Here is an 18,225-nt window from a genome sequence, read left to right as displayed (position 1 = left end):
TTTCACATTCTTGTTCTGATGCCATTCCAGTGTTGTTTTACCTGGATGATTGGGATCAATGTCTTTTTAGAACATAAATCTTCGCCACAATCTAAGGCCTTTTGCACTCCGAAGCAGGTTCTCCTGAAGGATTTACCTGTAGTATTTGGCTCCATTCATTGTTCCCTCTATCCTCACAAGTCTCTCAGTCCCTGCTACTGAAAAGCATCCCCATAGCATGATGCTGCCACTACAATTCTTCAAAGTGGGGATTGTGTTAGATGGGTGATAAGGTGTGCTCAGTTTCCACCAGACATAGCACTTTGCATTCGGGCCAAAGAGTTCAATTTGTGTCTGATCAGAACACAGAATATTTTCCCTCATGCTATCAGTCTTTCAGGTGCCTTTTTGCAAACTCCAGGTGTGCTGTCATGTGCCTTTTTCTCAGGAGTGGCTTCCATCAGGCCACTCTCCCATAAAGCGAAGATTTGTGAAATGTTGCAGAGACTTGTCCTTCCGGTAGGTTCTCCCATCTCAGCCAAGGAACTCTGTAGTTCTGTCAGAGTGGTCATTGGGATCCTGGTCACCTCCCTGACCAAAGTCCTTTTTGCTCGGTTACTCAGTTTGGTCATACTGCCAGCTCTAGGGAGAGTCTGGGTAGTTCCATATTCTTTATATTTCCTAATTATTGAGCTCAATGTGCTCTTGGGAACTTTAAACACTCTAGAAATTGTTTTATACCCTTCCCCAGATCTATGCATCATCACAATTCTATCTCGGAGTTCTACTGACAGTTCCTTGGATGTCATGATAGAGTTTCTGCCTTGACATGCACTGTCAGCTGTGGGACCTTATAGAGAAAGGTGTGTTTCTTTCTAAATCATATCCAATCAATTGAGTTGGCCACAGGCGTACTCAAATCAAGTTGTAGAGACATCTCAAGGATGATCAAAGGAAATGGGATGCATTTGAGCACAATTTGGAGTGTCATAGCAAAGGGGTTGAATACTTATTGTCTCAGAACATTTCAGATTGTCATTTTTAATAAATTTGTAAAAGTTTCTAAAAATAAAATGTGTGTGTTTCTTGTCGGGAAGCATGTGTCTACCATTTTCCGTTGCTTCGATAGCCTCCAATCCAATTACATGCCTCCATTGGATTAATCCTAATGTCACTCATTTGCATCAGTGACATTGTGTTTTCTAAGTGAATAACTAATTAATTCTCCCATGTAATTTATCTTTATAACTTAAAAGTATTGGGCGTGAATACAACAACACACAACAGGCATTTTAAGGCCATTTTCCCTGCAAGAGCGGGGGTTAGCCTTGCGGTCCCCATGACAATCTTCTCCATTTTGCCCTATTTTCTGCATCTCTCCTTGTTAACCCCCTTGCCCACATTTCTTCTTCCACCATCTTTAGCCAAGTCTTTCTCGGTCTTCCCCGTCCTCTACTTCCTTCAACATTCATTTCCATCACTCTTCTCAACCAGTCACTTTCATCCTTCCTCAACACATGACCAAACCATCTCAACCTGTTCCTCTTCACAGCATCCATCACAAGCTCTATTCCCATCATCTTTCGCAATTCATTATTTGTCTTCCTCTCTCTCAACGATACTCCGCACATCCACCGAACCATTCGCATTTCCACCCTTTCCAGCCTTCGTTGCTGCTCTACATTCATTACCCATGTCTCGCTCCCATAAATCATAAAATTAATGTGGTTGTTAAATCTGTTACATTTGTGTTTTCGGCTGATAAAGGGTGTAAAAGTGAAGCTCTTGAAGGAAAGTATTTTAAGTTGCTTATGGTCTAGATTTAAACACATTAACAAAAACTACCAATTGAATGAAAGGAAATTTGTACTTTTACAGTCATGTTATTCAATCCATATCAAGTGGCCCAATTAGAAGTAGTTCCTGGTTTCCCAAAAACAGTCACATCAGATTTTAATGAATTTGAAAAACTGAAACGGACCTCGATCCAAGTTGAAGTGACGAATTGGAATTATGCAGATGGGGTGAAAAATAATCGGAGCAGAACATCATCATCATTTTGTGTGCAGCCTGTCGCTGCTGGTTTGCATAATTGCTTAGAGCGCGACTGTGCGACTGATACAGTGCCCCTGCTGGTTAGGGCAGGCATTTGTAATTTGGCCATGGTGCCTACGATAGCTCGCCTACTCTTAATAAAGGACACCATGGGATCTTTAACGTCCATCAACTAATGCCAGCAGATAGGACGCCGGTTAAACGACCATCCGAGGAACGGCACAAACATTGAGGAATCACCGTGCCCGTGAAATACCAGGATAATAGTTTATAGATGGTTAGATATTTGAACCCAGGCTAGACAGTCTAGAGGCGAGTGTGCGTATACGGCTAGGCCATCGTGCCAGCCCCTCAACTGAACATGATAGTACTGGTTATCAGAGATAAATGGTGCTGTTCTTTTCGATATTTTTGAGATGTTGGATGAACTGACCGGTGATGACTGATGAAGAGATAGATATTTTTGAGTCGCAACATTTTTCTTCAATTCAGTCGATTTTAGCTAAAGTGCACGCAGGATGAGCGGTTTTTGCTTCTGTTCAATATCTCTCACATTAGTCCTGGTCGACGCTGTTCTCCCCTGCAGGTCAGAGCAACGGGCGTCATAACCAGAAAATATCTGGTCATTCTCAAGCATATCAGGGATAAGTTTGCCGATATGAAATGCTCCCTCATGTGGCAGCATGAAACCTCGCATAGCTCCCTATTTAAATTCCAAGTAAATATCAGACTAATGAACTGAAATCAAATTAAAGAACTGCCTTTGAAGACAGTGCTGTGAGAACTGTAGTCATTACAAAAAAAATAACCTAAGAATGTCGCGAATTTCTTGATCATGTTCAGCTGCACTCATTTTCAGGGCCTAAATCAAAAAGTCTGCAAAAGCAGTTGCAACATCAGCCAAAAATGATAAACTACCAACAACAACAATGACATCAAAAACTACGAGTGCAAACATAAAGATGCTGTAGAGATGGAAAGAAAGCAAAATAGAGATTGGGAAACACACTGTCAAGAATATACTCGACGTCCTCGGTCATGGAACCTTCCACCGTCTTGGTGCCTTCTTTCTCCAGTTTCTGGTGGATTGCTGGCAGGGAACACACAAACAGCACGCACAGAACAGATTCACTCAACATTTGTATAACACACATTCCAAAAGCAACGTTTGTTCCCACAGTTGTTCCCCAATTTCCCCTTTGTTCCCACAGTTGCAGTGGAACTGCTTTGTAGGAAGCAAGATAAATGAGGCACAAGACAGGAAGCTTAGTGGTTTCTTGAAGCTAACAGCGGTCCTGTTCATAATCACATAATTATGCACTCCCTGCACCAAAGGGCAGGGTAACTTGTTATCTAATTCCTTGTTCCAACACTCTAGGGTACAGGACACACATGCTGCCCATAACATCTCCCTCACTTTTCCATCCGCTAATAAGGAGCACGAGCGTGGAATCGCTCATTAGTTGAAGTGAACAGTCAACTCTGCCACCTTTCCACGAAATTTCTGGAAGCAGGCATGCTGCAGTTCCCAAGAGACCGCTGATGTAGTTTTAAAGATATGAATTTTAAAAAGCAAAGCACAACGCAGCTTCATCACAGATCTGATTTCGTGTTGATATGCACAATGTGTCCTAGCAATTGATATGAATCCTTATCCTGTCTCTCATGTGCAACAATATCCTTGTCCTGCATAGGCATGCACAAGGTCACCCATGAAAGAATTTCCAAAATTAAAATAACACGAATAGCAAAAGGCAAACACAAGAAGAAAGGAATGTGGAAAATGACAAACTCTGGCGGAGTGTTCTACAAATTGGATTTGGTTTCGTTTTTGAAGTGCAACACACAACTATCTGGCAAATTTTTAAAAAGGTTATTTTGTAGTGTGGTGCTGGGCACACACGTTAAATAAAGGTAGGCCACAACCCTTTGGGTTAGGTCGAGCTCTTTATTGCTCGTCAGCCTTTGGGCACTCGTCAGCACTGCCGTGCTCCGGGCTGCGAGCCCGCGTGTATATCCGGAGGCCACGCCTCACCTGGGGCGTGGCCGAGACCCACTGGTGCGTGGAATTACGTCACTGCGCCAGCGAGCCATCGTGTCCGCCACACGCGCCCCCCCAGAATTCCCGCGCACCTGAAGGGTCAGTTTGCGGGGCAACCGGATGACACGGCCGAAGCGCCCTCTGGCGGCTGGCGCCGCCGGGGATGCCAGGATGCCATCTGGGATGCCTCCGGCGGCATCCGGGATGGGTGCAGGGCAGGGGGGTGGCGTGACGGCGGGGTTGGGCGGTTCCGGGGGTCCGCCCGCCGGGGGGCGGCCCCGACGCGGGGGCAGAGCCGCTGGCGGGGGGTGGTCCAAGTTGAGGTGGGCCGGCTTGAGGCGGTCCACGGAGACGCGGTCAGGAGTACCGCCGATGTCCAGGGTGAAATGCTTCGCCCCGGTCTCCAGCACGCGGAAGGGCCCGTCGTACGGGGGCCGCAGCGGTGTCCGGTGGGCGTCGTGGCGGACGAACACGTACTCCGCCGTGCGAAGCTCCGGGGCGACGTGCGTTGGCGGGCAACCGTGGTGCGCGTCGGCACCGGGGCGATCCTCCGGGCGGTCTCCTGCAGGGCGGAGCGCTGCTGTGCCGCGGACCATGGTGCCGTGGAGTCGGGGAGGAACTCGCTCGTCACCCGCAGCGGTTGTCCGAAGACCAACTCCGCCGCGGATGCACGCAGGTCGTCCTTGGGCGCCGTCCTGAGGCCCAGCAGGACCCAGGGGAGCCTGTCGACCCAGCCGCCATCGCGGAGGCTGGCCCGGAGCGCGGCCTTCATGGCGCGATGGAAGCGCTCGCACAGGCCGTTGGCCTGGGGGTGGTAGGCTGTGGTGTGGTGCAGCTGGACGCCGAGCCCCCGGGCTACCACCCCCCAGAGCTCTGAGGTGAACTGGGGGCCGCGGTCGGACGAGATGTCCGAGGGGGCGCCGAACCGGGCAACCCAAGTGGCGATGAACGCCTGCGCGACGTCCGCCGCCGTCGTTGCTGCCAAAGGCACGGCCTCCGGCCACCGGGTGGTGCGGTCCACCATGGTGAGGACGTGGGTGAAACCCCGCGAGGGGGGCAGAGGTCCCACTAAGTCCACGTGAACGTGGTCGAACCGACGTTCAGGCACAGGAAACGGGGCCAGCGGGGCCTGGGTGTGGCGGTGAACCTTCGCACGCTGGCACGCGAGGCACGTCCTGGCCCAATCGCGGACGGCCTTCCGGAGGCCATGCCAGACGAACTTGTCGGCGACCAGCTTCTGGGAGGCCTTCGTGCCCGGGTGGGACAGGCCGTGGATGGCGTCAAAAACCCGGCGCTGCCAGCCAGCGGGCGCGATGGGGCGAGGCCGGCCGAGGGAGACGTCGCACAAGAGGGCCATGCCTGCGCCGTCGAACGGTACCTCGGTGACGCGGAGGGCCGTGACGGCGGTCCGAAAAGCCTGGACGGTGGGGTCGGCGGACTGGTCCGCCGCCATCCGGGCATAGTCGATCCCAAGGGGGACCGCGTGGGCGACGGACCGGGAAAGGCAATCCGCCACTGGGTTGTCCTTCCCCGCGACGTGCCGGATGTCCGTCGTGTACTCGGACACGGCCGAGAGGTGACGCTGCTGCCGGGCCGACCACGGCTCGGAGACCTTGGCCATCGCGAAGACCAGGGGCTTGTGGTCGACAAAGGCTGCGAACGGGCGGCCCTCGAGCAGATGGCGGAAGTGCCGGACCGCCAGGTGGAGCCCGAGCAGCTCGCGGTCAGAGGTACTGTACCGCCGTTCGTGCGGGCAGAGCTGCCGGCTAAAAAACGCCAGCGGCTGCCAAGCTCCCTTCACCCATTGCTCATGCACCGCGCCCACCGCGTAGTCCGACGCGTCGGTGGTGAGGGCGATCGGTGCATCGGGCGCCGGGTGCGCGAGCATGGTGGCGTTAGCCAAGGCGAGCTTCGCGCCCGCGAATGCCGCGTCCATCTGCTCGGTCCAGGCAACGTCGCCTTTGCCCGGCTTCCCCCGGAGGGCCTCATGCAGGGGGCGCAGGAGCTGGGCGATGCGGGGCAGGAAACGGTGATAAAAGTTCACCATGCCCAGGAACTCCTAGAGCCCCTTGATCGTGCGGGGGTGCGGAAAACCCCTGACCGCCTCAACCTTGGCCGGTAAGGGGATGGCCCAGTGCCTGGTGACGCGGTGCCCCAAAAAGTCGATTTCGGTGACGCCGAACCGGCACTTGGCGGGGTTGATGATCAGGCCCTGCCGGCCCAGGCATTCGAAGAGCGTGCGTAGATGGCGGAGGTGCTCCTCACGGGACGCGCTTGTGACGAGGATGTCGTCCAGGTAGACGTACACGAAGTCCAAGTCGCGCAAGACGCTGTCCATCAGCCGCTGGAACGCCTGGGCCGCATTCTTCAACCCGAAGGGCATCCGCAGAAACTCGAAGAGGCCGAATGGTGTGATGACGGCCGTCTTCGGTATGTCCTCCGGCCTGACGGGGACCTGGTGGTATCCGCGGATGAGGTCCACCTTGGAGAAGAGGGACATTTTCGCCAACCGGGCGGAAAGGTCCTGGATGTGAGGGACCGGGTAGCGGTCGGGGGTGGTAGCATCGTTGAGGCGGCGGTAGTCTCCGCACGGCCGCCACCCGCCGCCGGGCTTGGGCACAATGTGCAGCGGCGATGCCCATGCGCTGTTGGAGCGCCGGACGATGCCCAGCCGCTCCAGCATGGCGAACTCCTCCTGCGCCACGGCGAGCTTCGCCGGGTCGAGGCGGCGCGCCCGAGCATAGACCGGTGGCCCGACGGTGGGGATGTGATGCTCCACCCCGTGCTTGATGGCCACCGCCGAGAAGGTGGGCCGCGTGAGGGCCGGGGAACTGGCGAGGAGGCGGGTGAACTCGTCCGCTGCCGGAAGCGTGCTGACCAACCTTGCCGGGACCGAACCGCTCAGCAAGCCGCTTGGCGAGCCGCTCGGTGAGCCGCCCAGGGAGCTGCTCAACGAACTGCTCAGCGCGCAAGCGAGCGAGCTGAAGGTTTCGGCTTGAACAAGGCGTCTGTGCCTCACGTCCACCAGCAGCCCATGCGCACAGAGGAAGTCCGCTCCGAGTAGGCCCATGGGGACACTAGCGGTAACGAACGTCCACTGAAAGCGCTGCCTCCCGAACCGCAGCGAGAGACAACGCTTCCCGAACGTGCGGATGGGTGTGCTGTTGGTGGCAAGCAAAGCGGGGCCCCGGCCCGCAGCTTGCCTGTCGGACGCGGAGGCGGGGAGGACGCTCACCTGCGCTCCTGTGTCGCACAGGAAGCGATGACCCGAGGAGGTGTCTGTTATTAACAGAAGGCTGCCAGTATGGCCGACGCTCATGGCAGGAAGCGAGCGCCGGCCTGGCCGTTTCCCGACCTGCCAAAAGTACAAGTAGGCTATCAGCTAGGGGGGTCAACCGGTACCAAATTGAGGGAGTAAGGCTAATAATGATTTTTGACAAGGTTTTTACCTCTAGCATAAGAAAATATGTGATAGCAAATTCAACGATGTAGCTAAATGTGTGTTATCACCCATTTTCAAAATGGCCGCCAAATTTCTCAAAATATCAATGGTCAATGTAGTGTTTTTTTCACTATTCACCCTATACCCCAAATTTGGGTATCTTATACCTGGGTTTAGGGGTTAGAAATGATTTTACAACTTTCTAAATGTCATTAGATATTCATGAGAACTATAAATCCAATATGGCGTCCAATATGGACGCCAATATGGCGTCTATAAATCCAATATGGTTTTTTCCATGTGTATACTTGCAAATCTACTGAATGCCAGTTATTTTCGTGCATATTTTGTGCATAAAGTTGTTGCTATGATGGCAGCCATTTTGTGAAATTGGGCGCCATATTGGATTCTATCTTCTTGGATTAAAGTTCAGATGATGTATTTCATACTTTAAGAGAGTTGTAAAGTCTTAAACATCTCAAAACGCAATGCTATTTGTTACAAATTCCTACAAGAATATGAAACATGGTGTTTTTAATAGAAAAACATGCATTTTGGTGGCCATTTTGAAAATGAGGTGATAACACCCATTTAGCTACATGGTTGAATTTGCTATCACATATTTTCATATTCTAGGGGTAAAGACCTATCCAAAAATCAATATTAGGCTTACTCCCTCATTTTGGTACCAATGGACCCTATTTTGGGGGTCTGGCTGATGGCCTAAAGGCGGGCGGCAGGACCTGGCCTTGTGGCCGAACCTGGTAAGGAACTGGCACCAGGTCTGGCCCGGTGGTGGTTGACGCGCCGGTCGTGACGACGGTGGTGGGCGGGGCGTGGCGGCGGCCACGCGCGGATCCGCCAAACCTACGCCGTGTTCGGGAGGATCTGAACGGCATGCCACGTGGCGATCCGCAAAACCTACGCCGTATTCGGGAGGATCCGAACGCCATGCAACGTGGCGATCTGAACCACTCGCGCTGTGCGCGGCGCCGGGATCCACGACGGCTGTGCTTTATGCCGGCCGTGCGTCGTGGGCCGCGAAAAACTTGTCCACCTCCCTGGCCAGAGCGCGCGGTTCCGTAATGGTCGAACCGGCGAGCGCGAGTCGCACCTGCACAGGTAGCTGGCGGAGGAAGAGAGCACGGAAGAGGAAATCCGCGTGGCCGTCGCCGAGCAGGGACAGCATGTAATCCATGCGGGCGGACGGTCGTGTGTCGCCGAGTACGGGAAGGTCCAAAAGACTTTCAGCGCGGTCGGCCTCTGTGAGGCCAAACGTGTCGAGGAGAAGCCGCTTGAGCGCCGCGTACTTGTTCTCGTCCGGCGGGTGCCGGAGGAAGGACACGACTCGGGCGGCCGTGCCGGATCCAAGGGCAGCGACTACGTAAAAGTACCTCGTGTCGTCCGCCGTGACACCCCGGAGCTGGAATTGGGCCTCGGCCTGTAGAAACCAGGTGTCGGCCTGCGCTTCCCAGAACTCCGGTAGCTGGATCGCGACAGCGTTGGTGGCCATAGCGCGTTCGGGGAACAGCAACGGCTGAACCAGTCGGAGGTCACCAGTGTAGTGTGGTGCTGGGCACACACGTTAAATAAAGGTAGGCCATAACGCTTTGGGTTAGGTCGAGCTCTTTATTGCTTGCTCACTCGTCAGCACTGCCGTGCTCCGGGCTGCGAGCCCGCGTGTATATCCGGAGGCCACACCTCACCTGGGGCGTGGCCGAGACCCACTGGTGCGCGGAATTACGTCACTGCGCCAGCGAGCCATCGTGTCCGCCACAATTTCATCTTAATGTAATGGAAAACCAAATAGTGCATTGGAGTCATTAGAAGGAACCAGAAGAAGTAGAGAGCAAAGATGGAGTCATGAGGAGGAACCTGGATAGGATTCTGGTTTCAGCCGCTACTCCTCAACCCTCAAACCCATCCAGGCACAGCCAAGTGAACCTTACAGAAAATTGTCTGCAAGAATTCACTTCTCCCAAGACAGATAGATAAAGAAAGAGAGAAATAAAGGATAAATAACAATGAATATGATGCTTTTTCTTTGTTCCTATGCAGCACAATGCTGATAGGTAACATTATTGACTGAGGGTGCGGCTATGGTGCTGATGCAGTGCCCTCTGCTGATTAGGGCCTGAATTTGTAATTTGTTCATGGTGCCGGCGATAGCTCACCTACTCTTTGCGAAGGACACTGTGGGATCTTTAAAATCCACCAACGAATAGATGCTATAGCTATCAATACTAACAATGATTACATATTACTTCAGTGTGAACAACACCGTCCGATTAAGTATTTAACTCTTCATATATTTATATATTTAATTCAACAAGCATTCTGAGTATTGCGCTGCAATACATGTCCCCTACCAAAGTTCAAAGTGCCATAACTTTGTCAAAAATGATCGAATATGCAAATTTATGCACGGTTGATGCTGGTTTTCAAACTTGATCTGAGGTATGCTGAGTGAGACACGTGTGTGTCACGCCTCGCCTCGTTGATAGGCCCGCAAGGTCGCTCCGTGGAGTAGCCTGCACATATTGCACTAAAAAAAAAAAAAAAACACCTTTAGAGGCCATTTTTCCCCGCAAGCGGGGGTTGGCCTTTTTTGGGAACTGTGGTTGTTGTTGTTTTTCGGTCCCCTTTTTGAAGCAATGTTTTACGGCCGGATGCCCTTCCTGACGCCAACCCTTTTTGCCGCCTTTAACGACAAGCAGGGAATTACCAGTGAACTGGTACTCAATTTGCCGACCTCGGAAGGATGACAGGCTGAGTCAACCCCCCTGGCGTTAATTCAGCGATTGACCGGGATTCGAACCCAGGATCCTAGGATCCTAAAGCCGGCACCCTAGCCGCTAGCCCAACACCAGGGATTCCTGCACATATTGCACTGTGTGAATTATATAATTACCAACTCACGGTCTGAGGTAACTCGGCTAAAAATTATCTGATTTGCACCAAATAAAGTTCATGAATGGTTGCACAGACCCCTACTTCTCACTGAAAGTGGAAACAGAATGTGAATTGGAGTTAAAACAAGGAATATTAACAGCTTTGACTTACCGCACTCCAAATTATAGTCCTGAAAACTGTTGGGGAAATTACCAAAGTTCAAAGTGCCATAACTTTGTCAAAAATGATCGAAACGTCGTGAAGTTCGTACTTGATCTGTAACTTATCATGAGGAAACCATGTGCCAAGTTTGAAATCATTAGCATTAAGCGTTTAGAAAGAAAGTCCGGAAAGCTGTTCTTTGTGTGACGGACTGACAGACTGACGGACGGACAGACTGACGGACGGACAGACTGACGGACTGACAGACGGAGGGACGGCGTGCAAACCCAAAGTCCCCTCCGGTGTACACCGGTAGGGGACTAAAAATCATGATGCTGAAGAGGTCATGATCATTCACTACCTAACACAATTTTTAGATGGGAGACAATGAAACGTGATGATTCTACTCTAATTTGGTAGCAAACATAAACTCCAGGTCAACATGCAATTAAACTCACAACACTTAATCACGCGACCGGAAGCTATCTCATGCAACCTAAGCGTCCTCGCATCCCTCATCCCTCCTGTTGGACACACATACAGCAAACCTAAACCTCACCACCAACTTGAAATATCTTATTCCGGCTCCGCTCCATTGTACACGCTTCCCTTCCCATATTAAATCTGCTCTTGTTTATGTTTCAAGCCCAAAGCTTACGGCCTTTGGCAGGGCTGCTGGAGCCCTGGCATAGGGGGAAGGGGGACGGGAAGGAGCCCCAATGGAAAACATTTCCCTCGCGTGAAGACTTCAGCAGCCCTCATGTCCGTGATCTCAAAAACGCCAGCACTTGGCTTTTTGCCTGGCACTGTGCCAATCCCACTTCTGCTACCATTCATCTCAAACCATGGCAAACCTTCGCCAAAGATTTTACCAATGGCAGGCTTTCGAGTGAATATTTAACTAACCCACCATACTTTGTCTTCATTTTTTAAATTCCAGCTTATAACGACTAAAGAACACATTAAAAACTAGAACGACACGTGGTAGAGCACATAGCTCCGCCAGGCTGAACAGTGTACGTGTTGCATTCTATCGATAGGCCAGATCTGCATCTGGACTTGAACCAAAATCTAATTGGCTTGTTCTTGTCACCTCAGTAACTCATCCCCCTAGTTTTGTCCTAACTCGTCCACAAGCTTTTGAGATATCGTGCTATATATATCGTTTTTGGCTCCATCTGCCAATGGTGAAGAATCACTTTAAAATTCCAGTACTTGGATCCGGATCTTCATCAAAATCTAATCATTTCGTCCTTGTCAAACACCCAACCTGTCCACCAAGTTTCGGCCGATTCAGTCCATAATCTTTTGAGATATACTGCTCACAGACAGACAAACAGACAAGGGTGAAAACATAACCTCCGTCCACCTTCTCTGGTGGAGATAATTAATGGGATACATATGTGAGGGCCAAATCAACTAATTAAAACATTGATATACATCACCATGAAAGAGCTATTGCCACAACAGGCTCTGCAATTTATCTTCAACAATACGTACTTTGTCTCTGTCACAATGAACAAAGCATTATCAATACTTACAGGCAACCAATGACGTCACATGAGTAGTTCAACCAAACATAGGTGCAATACCCCTGGCGCTCACCTGGTAGAATAAACAGTATACTGCACTGACTAAAGGTATTTTAAACCAATTTCAATGGTTGCTAGAACAAAGGGCAGCATGTAGAATCATACAAACATAATCATAAGACTTTAAACAAACAAACAAACAAGCAAAAAAATACCTATTTTGGGGGGAAACTCCCCCTCTCCCTACCCAAACCCCATATACCTCTTCAGACCCCAATTTTTCTAATGCCTTGAACAAACATTGGTACATCACGGGTGGTGAAGGTTGTGATGTTTCATCGAAATTGCGTGTGTAGTTTCTGAGAAGAAAGCAAATATTTATTATGGGGGCAACCCCCTCGTAGACCCCCAAAGGGGCAGAATTATTTTTTATGCCATGAACAAACTTTGGTACATCACGAGTGGTGAAGGTTGTGGTCAAGTTTCATTGAAATTGTGTGTGTAGTTTCAGAGAAGAAAGCAAATACCTATTTTGGGGGGGTCAAACCTGGACCCACTTTGACCCCCTGTATACCCACCTTAGACTTCGATACATCACGGGTGATGAAGGTTGTGGTCAAGTTTCATCAAAATAGTGTGCGCACTTTCAGAGGAAAAAGCAAATACCTATTTTGGGGGGGTCAAACCTGGACCCACTTTGACCCCCCGTAAACCCACCTTAGACTTCAATACATCACGGGTGATGAAGGTTGTGGTCAAGTTTCATCAAAATAGTGTGCGCACTTTCAGAAGAAAAAGCAAATTCCTGTTTTGCGGGGTCAAACCTGGACCCAATTTGACCCCAGTAACCCTTAGACCCTGATTTTTTAAAATGTGGTGAACAAACTTTAGTCACAACACAACAAATATCATTTCTGCCAAGTTTGGTCACAATCCCTTCAGCGGTTTCGGAGAAGTTGGAAGCGTTTACGGACGGGCGGACGGATGGATGGACTGACAACGCACCATCGCATAAGATGCCCTGAACTTCGTTTCAGGTGAGCTAAAAATCAGCAACATTAATTACAAAACTTGTACCAATATTCTATGACCCCCAATATATACGAAAGCAAGAAAGAAAAATTAATAATCAAATTTAAAAATACACTTCCAATTCAAAAGTTGTTTTAATCTGCATATACCCTTTAAAGAAGACATAAAACATCAGAAACATTTACCAATTCATTATATGAAATGCTTTCGAACAAAATAAAATGCTGATGTGGAAATGCAAACAAAACCAATATTAAAGCGTGCTTTACCAGACGGAGGTCTCTGTATCACAATGGTCTCCCCCCTCCACCATCTACACCTAACCCCATTCCACCCCAAACCTCCGGATTGGTAAAGTAGAGCAAAGATGGATTTGCCACCATTTGGCTCCTGCAGCGTTTCAGTTGTAGACCTAAGCACCGGGATCTCAATTTACAGGGACGCTAGCCAGACACCCACGCAGCCAAGTGGCATCAACACAGGGTCAGTTGAATAGAAGGAATGCTAAACAATGCGGTACAATACAAATTCTAGTCTCTGGTATTCATCCAGACCCCCAAAGAAACGGTGCATCTGTAGTTTCATTGCCACATATTTCTCATCAAGGTCAAGGGCAAAGCAGTACATCAGCAGAAAAAAAAATACAAGATATACAGTAATAAATATACCACATTGTAACGTCGCAATACTTGGGGCAAAGCTATTAATGGACATCTGATGCACGGTCAATTGCTGCCCGGTCGTCTGAAAGCCAGTCAGAATGGATCCTGCGGCCCAGCTGAACAGATAAAAATATTTCAACATATCTACTGTAAAAAAAAAAAAGAAGACAATCTGCACATTCTGATACAGTACCCCATGGCACTGGACTGGCAGCCCAGAGGTTATGGGTTTAAATCCCACTGAAGGCAGCAGGATATCAGTTTTGGGTTTTACGTTTCAGAAACCTGAGCTAATCACACCCCAAATCCCAAAACTGAAATCCTGCAGCCTCCGGGGAGATTTGAACCCACAACCTCTGGGATTCCATTGGCATGTTGCTATCAGATCGTCAATGAAAACCCAGATAGCTAACTAATGACCTCATACGTAAGGAAGTAATCTTTATGCTCAGCTTGGTCTGGCTTCTACCTCCAAACTTTTGCCTGACCCTTTAATGCTTTAGGGCAACTTACGATGGGTTCTAAAAGTGCTGCATAGAACAAGGCACAGATGTAGATGAGCATTGAAGAAAAATCTACAGCATGTAAGGAAATCTAGTTCACTGTCGGAGCCTGTGAGAATACATAGGTCAACCGTATAACACAACAAGTAACCAGATAAGGATAAGGCAGAAATAGTGCGAATAAGTCGAGATTACCAGACAGAGCATCCTGTGCCTCAAAGAAAGTTCCAAGACCGCCCTTAACGCAAGACAATCCTCCTTCATCCTTCCTCAACGCTTGCTTCCGTAAGTTGCTGGCACCAACCTTTAAGGTATTAAAGCTGGGGCAAAAAAAAACAAAAGAAAAAAAACCAAAGAGAAGCATAAATAAAAATACCAGCTAAATAGTGAGAACAACAACAATGGCAACAGCACATGTGACATCAAAGGTGAATATAGACAGAAACATTGACACCAATATTGCTTAATCTGAAAGACTGTCATCAATTTGACAATGGTAGCTTGATGCAGGTGCATTTGGCTGTTCTTGGAGCAAAGCACAACAATGATAACACTTGACAGCATAACAGAGCGAATCGGCCAATAAGAAGCTCGTGATTAATCGCCAATCATAGCAGATCTTCTTAGATACTCCTGGTGGAGGATTTTTTGAATCGAATAGGTCCAAAATGTTGGAGGTTGGGGGTTCCCTGATGATTCCTCTTGTGACGTGCCAAAGGTGAAAAGTGACAAAATGGGCAATTCAATAGTTGCAGATGTGACATTTGTACATCCATTTTAGGTTGTCATTTCCATTGGCGTCTCGGCAGGAAAACTTTGCACCCATTTACTTGTACAGCTTGGGCAATTATTTAGATATATTGAACTAATCCATGTTGCACCCCTTTGGCACTGAGACCCCTACGTTTATAGAGTTATGGATGCGACATCACAAAAATGACATCAAGTCAACTCTTCCAGTTCATTATCATTATTCTGTGAATTCAAACATCGCACAACAAAGCAGTTATTTTCTACAGATAGATAACTTATAGACACGTGTCAGATGTAACTGTTTTATTGAACTTCAAAGACCAAAACAACAATAAAAACGTTTACAAAGTTGCTGATGTGACATCCTTAGTTGCAAACGAGGCACTGTCCGAAAAGTAGTACGATCAACCGAAGCTTAACATCAACTGTAACCCACAAGTGATTTCAAGTTAATATGAAACGAGATTGAAGACCGATATTGAGAAAGACATTTAAGAATCAGTTTGAAAAAAAAAATGCAATTAATCTGAAATTTTCACATCTTACAAAGCGGAGATGGGCTCTAAGTCACCTAGTATAGATGGGCACCTAACAAAGAGATGGGCACTTAGTAAAGAGATGGGCACTGAGTAAAGAGATGGGCACCGAGTAAAGATGGGCACCGAGTAAAGATGGGCACCAAGTAAAGATGGGCACCAAGTAAAGATGGGCACCGAGTAAAGATGGGCACCGAGTAAAAATGGGCACCGAGTAAAAATGGGCACCTAGTAAAAATGGGCACCTAGTAAAAATGGGCACCTAGTAAAAATGGGCACCTAGTAAAAATGGGCACATAGTATAGAAGGTCACCTCGTAAAAATATGGGCACCTAGTAAAGAGATGGGCACCTAGTAAAGAGATGGGCACCTAGTAAAGAGATGGGCACCTAGTAAAGAGATGGGCACCGAGTAAAGCTAAGTGAGATGCAACTCTGTTATTAAACTTCAAATACGAAAATTATGAGGAAAAACAGGGCAGCATGACAGTCTGAATACAGTCGTACTTCACTCAGCATCATTAGAATCTGAAAAAAACGTATCGACGCCTGTTGTCCAAGGCTGGGGATTCTAAAACTTGAATTGTCTCAGACTTCCATATCCAGCCTTTGTCTTCTTGGTCAGGCGCATTGAAAGTATTTTGGTGATTACAAACCTTGCATTTTCGGAGGAAGATTTTTTCCGTGTCATCCTTGAAGTCATCATCACGGACAAAGGCTCCTACAAATCTCCGCATGCTTATTTTGCCAGGAAAATTTACCACGACATATTTTCATGTGTAGCTCATGCAAGGTACATGTGGATCTGTGTTGCTCCTACTAGATTGGCATGTTTCAGCATACACTTCGGCCTGCACTGGGGTGTTACTGTCTTTGGGAGATTTGAAATTGAAGGAGCAAATTGTGTTTGAGGAGGAATACAATTTGTTATGAATCACATAAAGCTCAAGATCCCTATTGCCCAGGACTAAAATGCGTACCTGGGAGAATTTTACAGACCTCCAATCTCAAGTCAAGACTTTCTTTGTTGCTCAGGATTTCTGGTGCGGGAACGTACATCACAAGAATATCTGTTGGGGCTGCCTTTGCAAAATTGAAAACATTGAAAAAGGACTGCGCATCCTTTTTGACTGCTTGTCTGGACAATACTCAGTGCCACACAAAGCGATCATGGTTCCACCAAATACATCTACTGCTCCTTTGCCATGACTGCTGGTGAAAAAATTCCACTCCATGACTCCATCATATTCCTGCTTCATGTATGTCAAATTCCCAAAAATAAACTTCTGTTTTGATTGTGATGCCGCCCCATCCGAAAATAAACAAAATTTCCAAAAAGATGGAATTTTCTCTTTTATGTCAAAAATAAAAACCTGGAGGAATCTGTATACAGCATACTTGTCATGGGAAAGGTAATCACTGATAATGGTGCAGCTCTGGCACATATTGTCCACCCAAGAAATGCATGTGAATACAGTTACTTGATTGTGATGCCAATGGGCACTTGGGATTTCATCCTGAAGCATAGCGGATAAATTTTCGGAGAAATCAACCTGCACAACTGCACACTCGAATGACTTGGTCAAAGAAGGCACTTTGCTTCCTTTTAATGAAGGTGTGCCCAAGAAAGTGTGGCAGTTGCCTGAGCAACGTATACTGTATGTAACAAAAAGTTAAGAGCTCTACAACATGATAGAATTAATATTATTTTGTAACATTCGCAACCTTCGCAACCTTCGCAACCTAACATTTGTAACATGTAACATTCGACAATGCTGTTTGTCATGGAGTGGTGGCTTTACGAAATTACGGCATGAAAGAGCATGCTATTGCTCGGCAGTATGGCATCACTCAAGGTCAGGTTTCAAAGATCCTGAAACGAAATGCTCAGAGGCTCAAAAATGCTCAATGGCTCAAATCAAAATGGCTCAAAAAAGGCTCAAAAATGCGAAATGCTCAAATCCATCCTCCCCTTGTTTTTTGTGTTTTGTGTGTCGGTTTGTCTTTTTGTGTGATTAATGTTTGCTCTTTCACGAGCCTCGATCTTGTATACAAAAATTCACCCCAGAGTCCTTGCAGTGTTCATATGTTTTAATCCTCTCCCACCTCCCCCCAAGTCCTCCCGATGTCCCTGCTCTCAAATGTTGTGTTTGTGTCCTTCCCCTTCTTCCCCCTCTCTTTTGTGTCCTCCCCCCTCTCTCCCCATCTTGTCTGCCGCTCCCCTTGTTTTTTGTGTTTTGTGTGTCGGTTTGTCTTTTTGTGTGATTAATGTTTGCTCTTTCACGAGCCTCGATCTTGTATACAAAAAAAAAAAAAAAAAAAAAAAACCACATGTCACATTCGCAACCGGCAGTTGCGGAAGTGGCGAAAAAAATAGGAATTTTGAAGGGTTCTAAAGGTGTCGGGGGGAGGGAGGGAGGAGAAATTGGCATACGAGCGAGAATAGGAAGTACTTTTTTATGGCGTAGCCCATAGGGCAAAGCCGTCTAGAACAGTGTTTGTCTGTCCGCATGTATATATGTATGTATGTGTGTATGTCCCCTCAAATGTACACCAATCAGAGCTGAGGATCTGGTCACATGACAGGGGCTGATGTCATTACGGCAGTATGACTACTGACTTCGGCAGTATGCCGTT

At 48.2% G+C, this 18,225-nt stretch overlaps 1 protein-coding gene across 2 annotated transcripts in view; it reads right to left on the bottom strand.

The window, feature by feature from the left end:
- The window catches only part of EXOC2 (exocyst complex component 2), a 183,336-nt gene that overhangs the window by 134,726 nt on the left and 30,385 nt on the right, over nt 1–18,225 (bottom strand). For both annotated transcript variants that reach the window (XM_078779721.1, XM_078779722.1), the window contains exons 6-7: nt 14,496–14,620; nt 3,044–3,124 (exon numbers count right to left, since the gene is read on the bottom strand). In XM_078779721.1, the coding sequence (XP_078635847.1) occupies nt 3,044–3,124; nt 14,496–14,620 (206 nt within the window). The remainder of the gene's footprint in view (nt 1–3,043; nt 3,125–14,495; nt 14,621–18,225) is intronic.

Source organism: Myxine glutinosa, chromosome 6 (assembly GCF_964187855.1).
Source record: "Myxine glutinosa chromosome 6, kmMyxGlut1.1, whole genome shotgun sequence".
Lineage (NCBI taxonomy): Eukaryota > Metazoa > Chordata > Myxini > Myxiniformes > Myxinidae > Myxine > Myxine glutinosa.
This window is presented reverse-complemented; position numbering and strand designations above follow the sequence as displayed.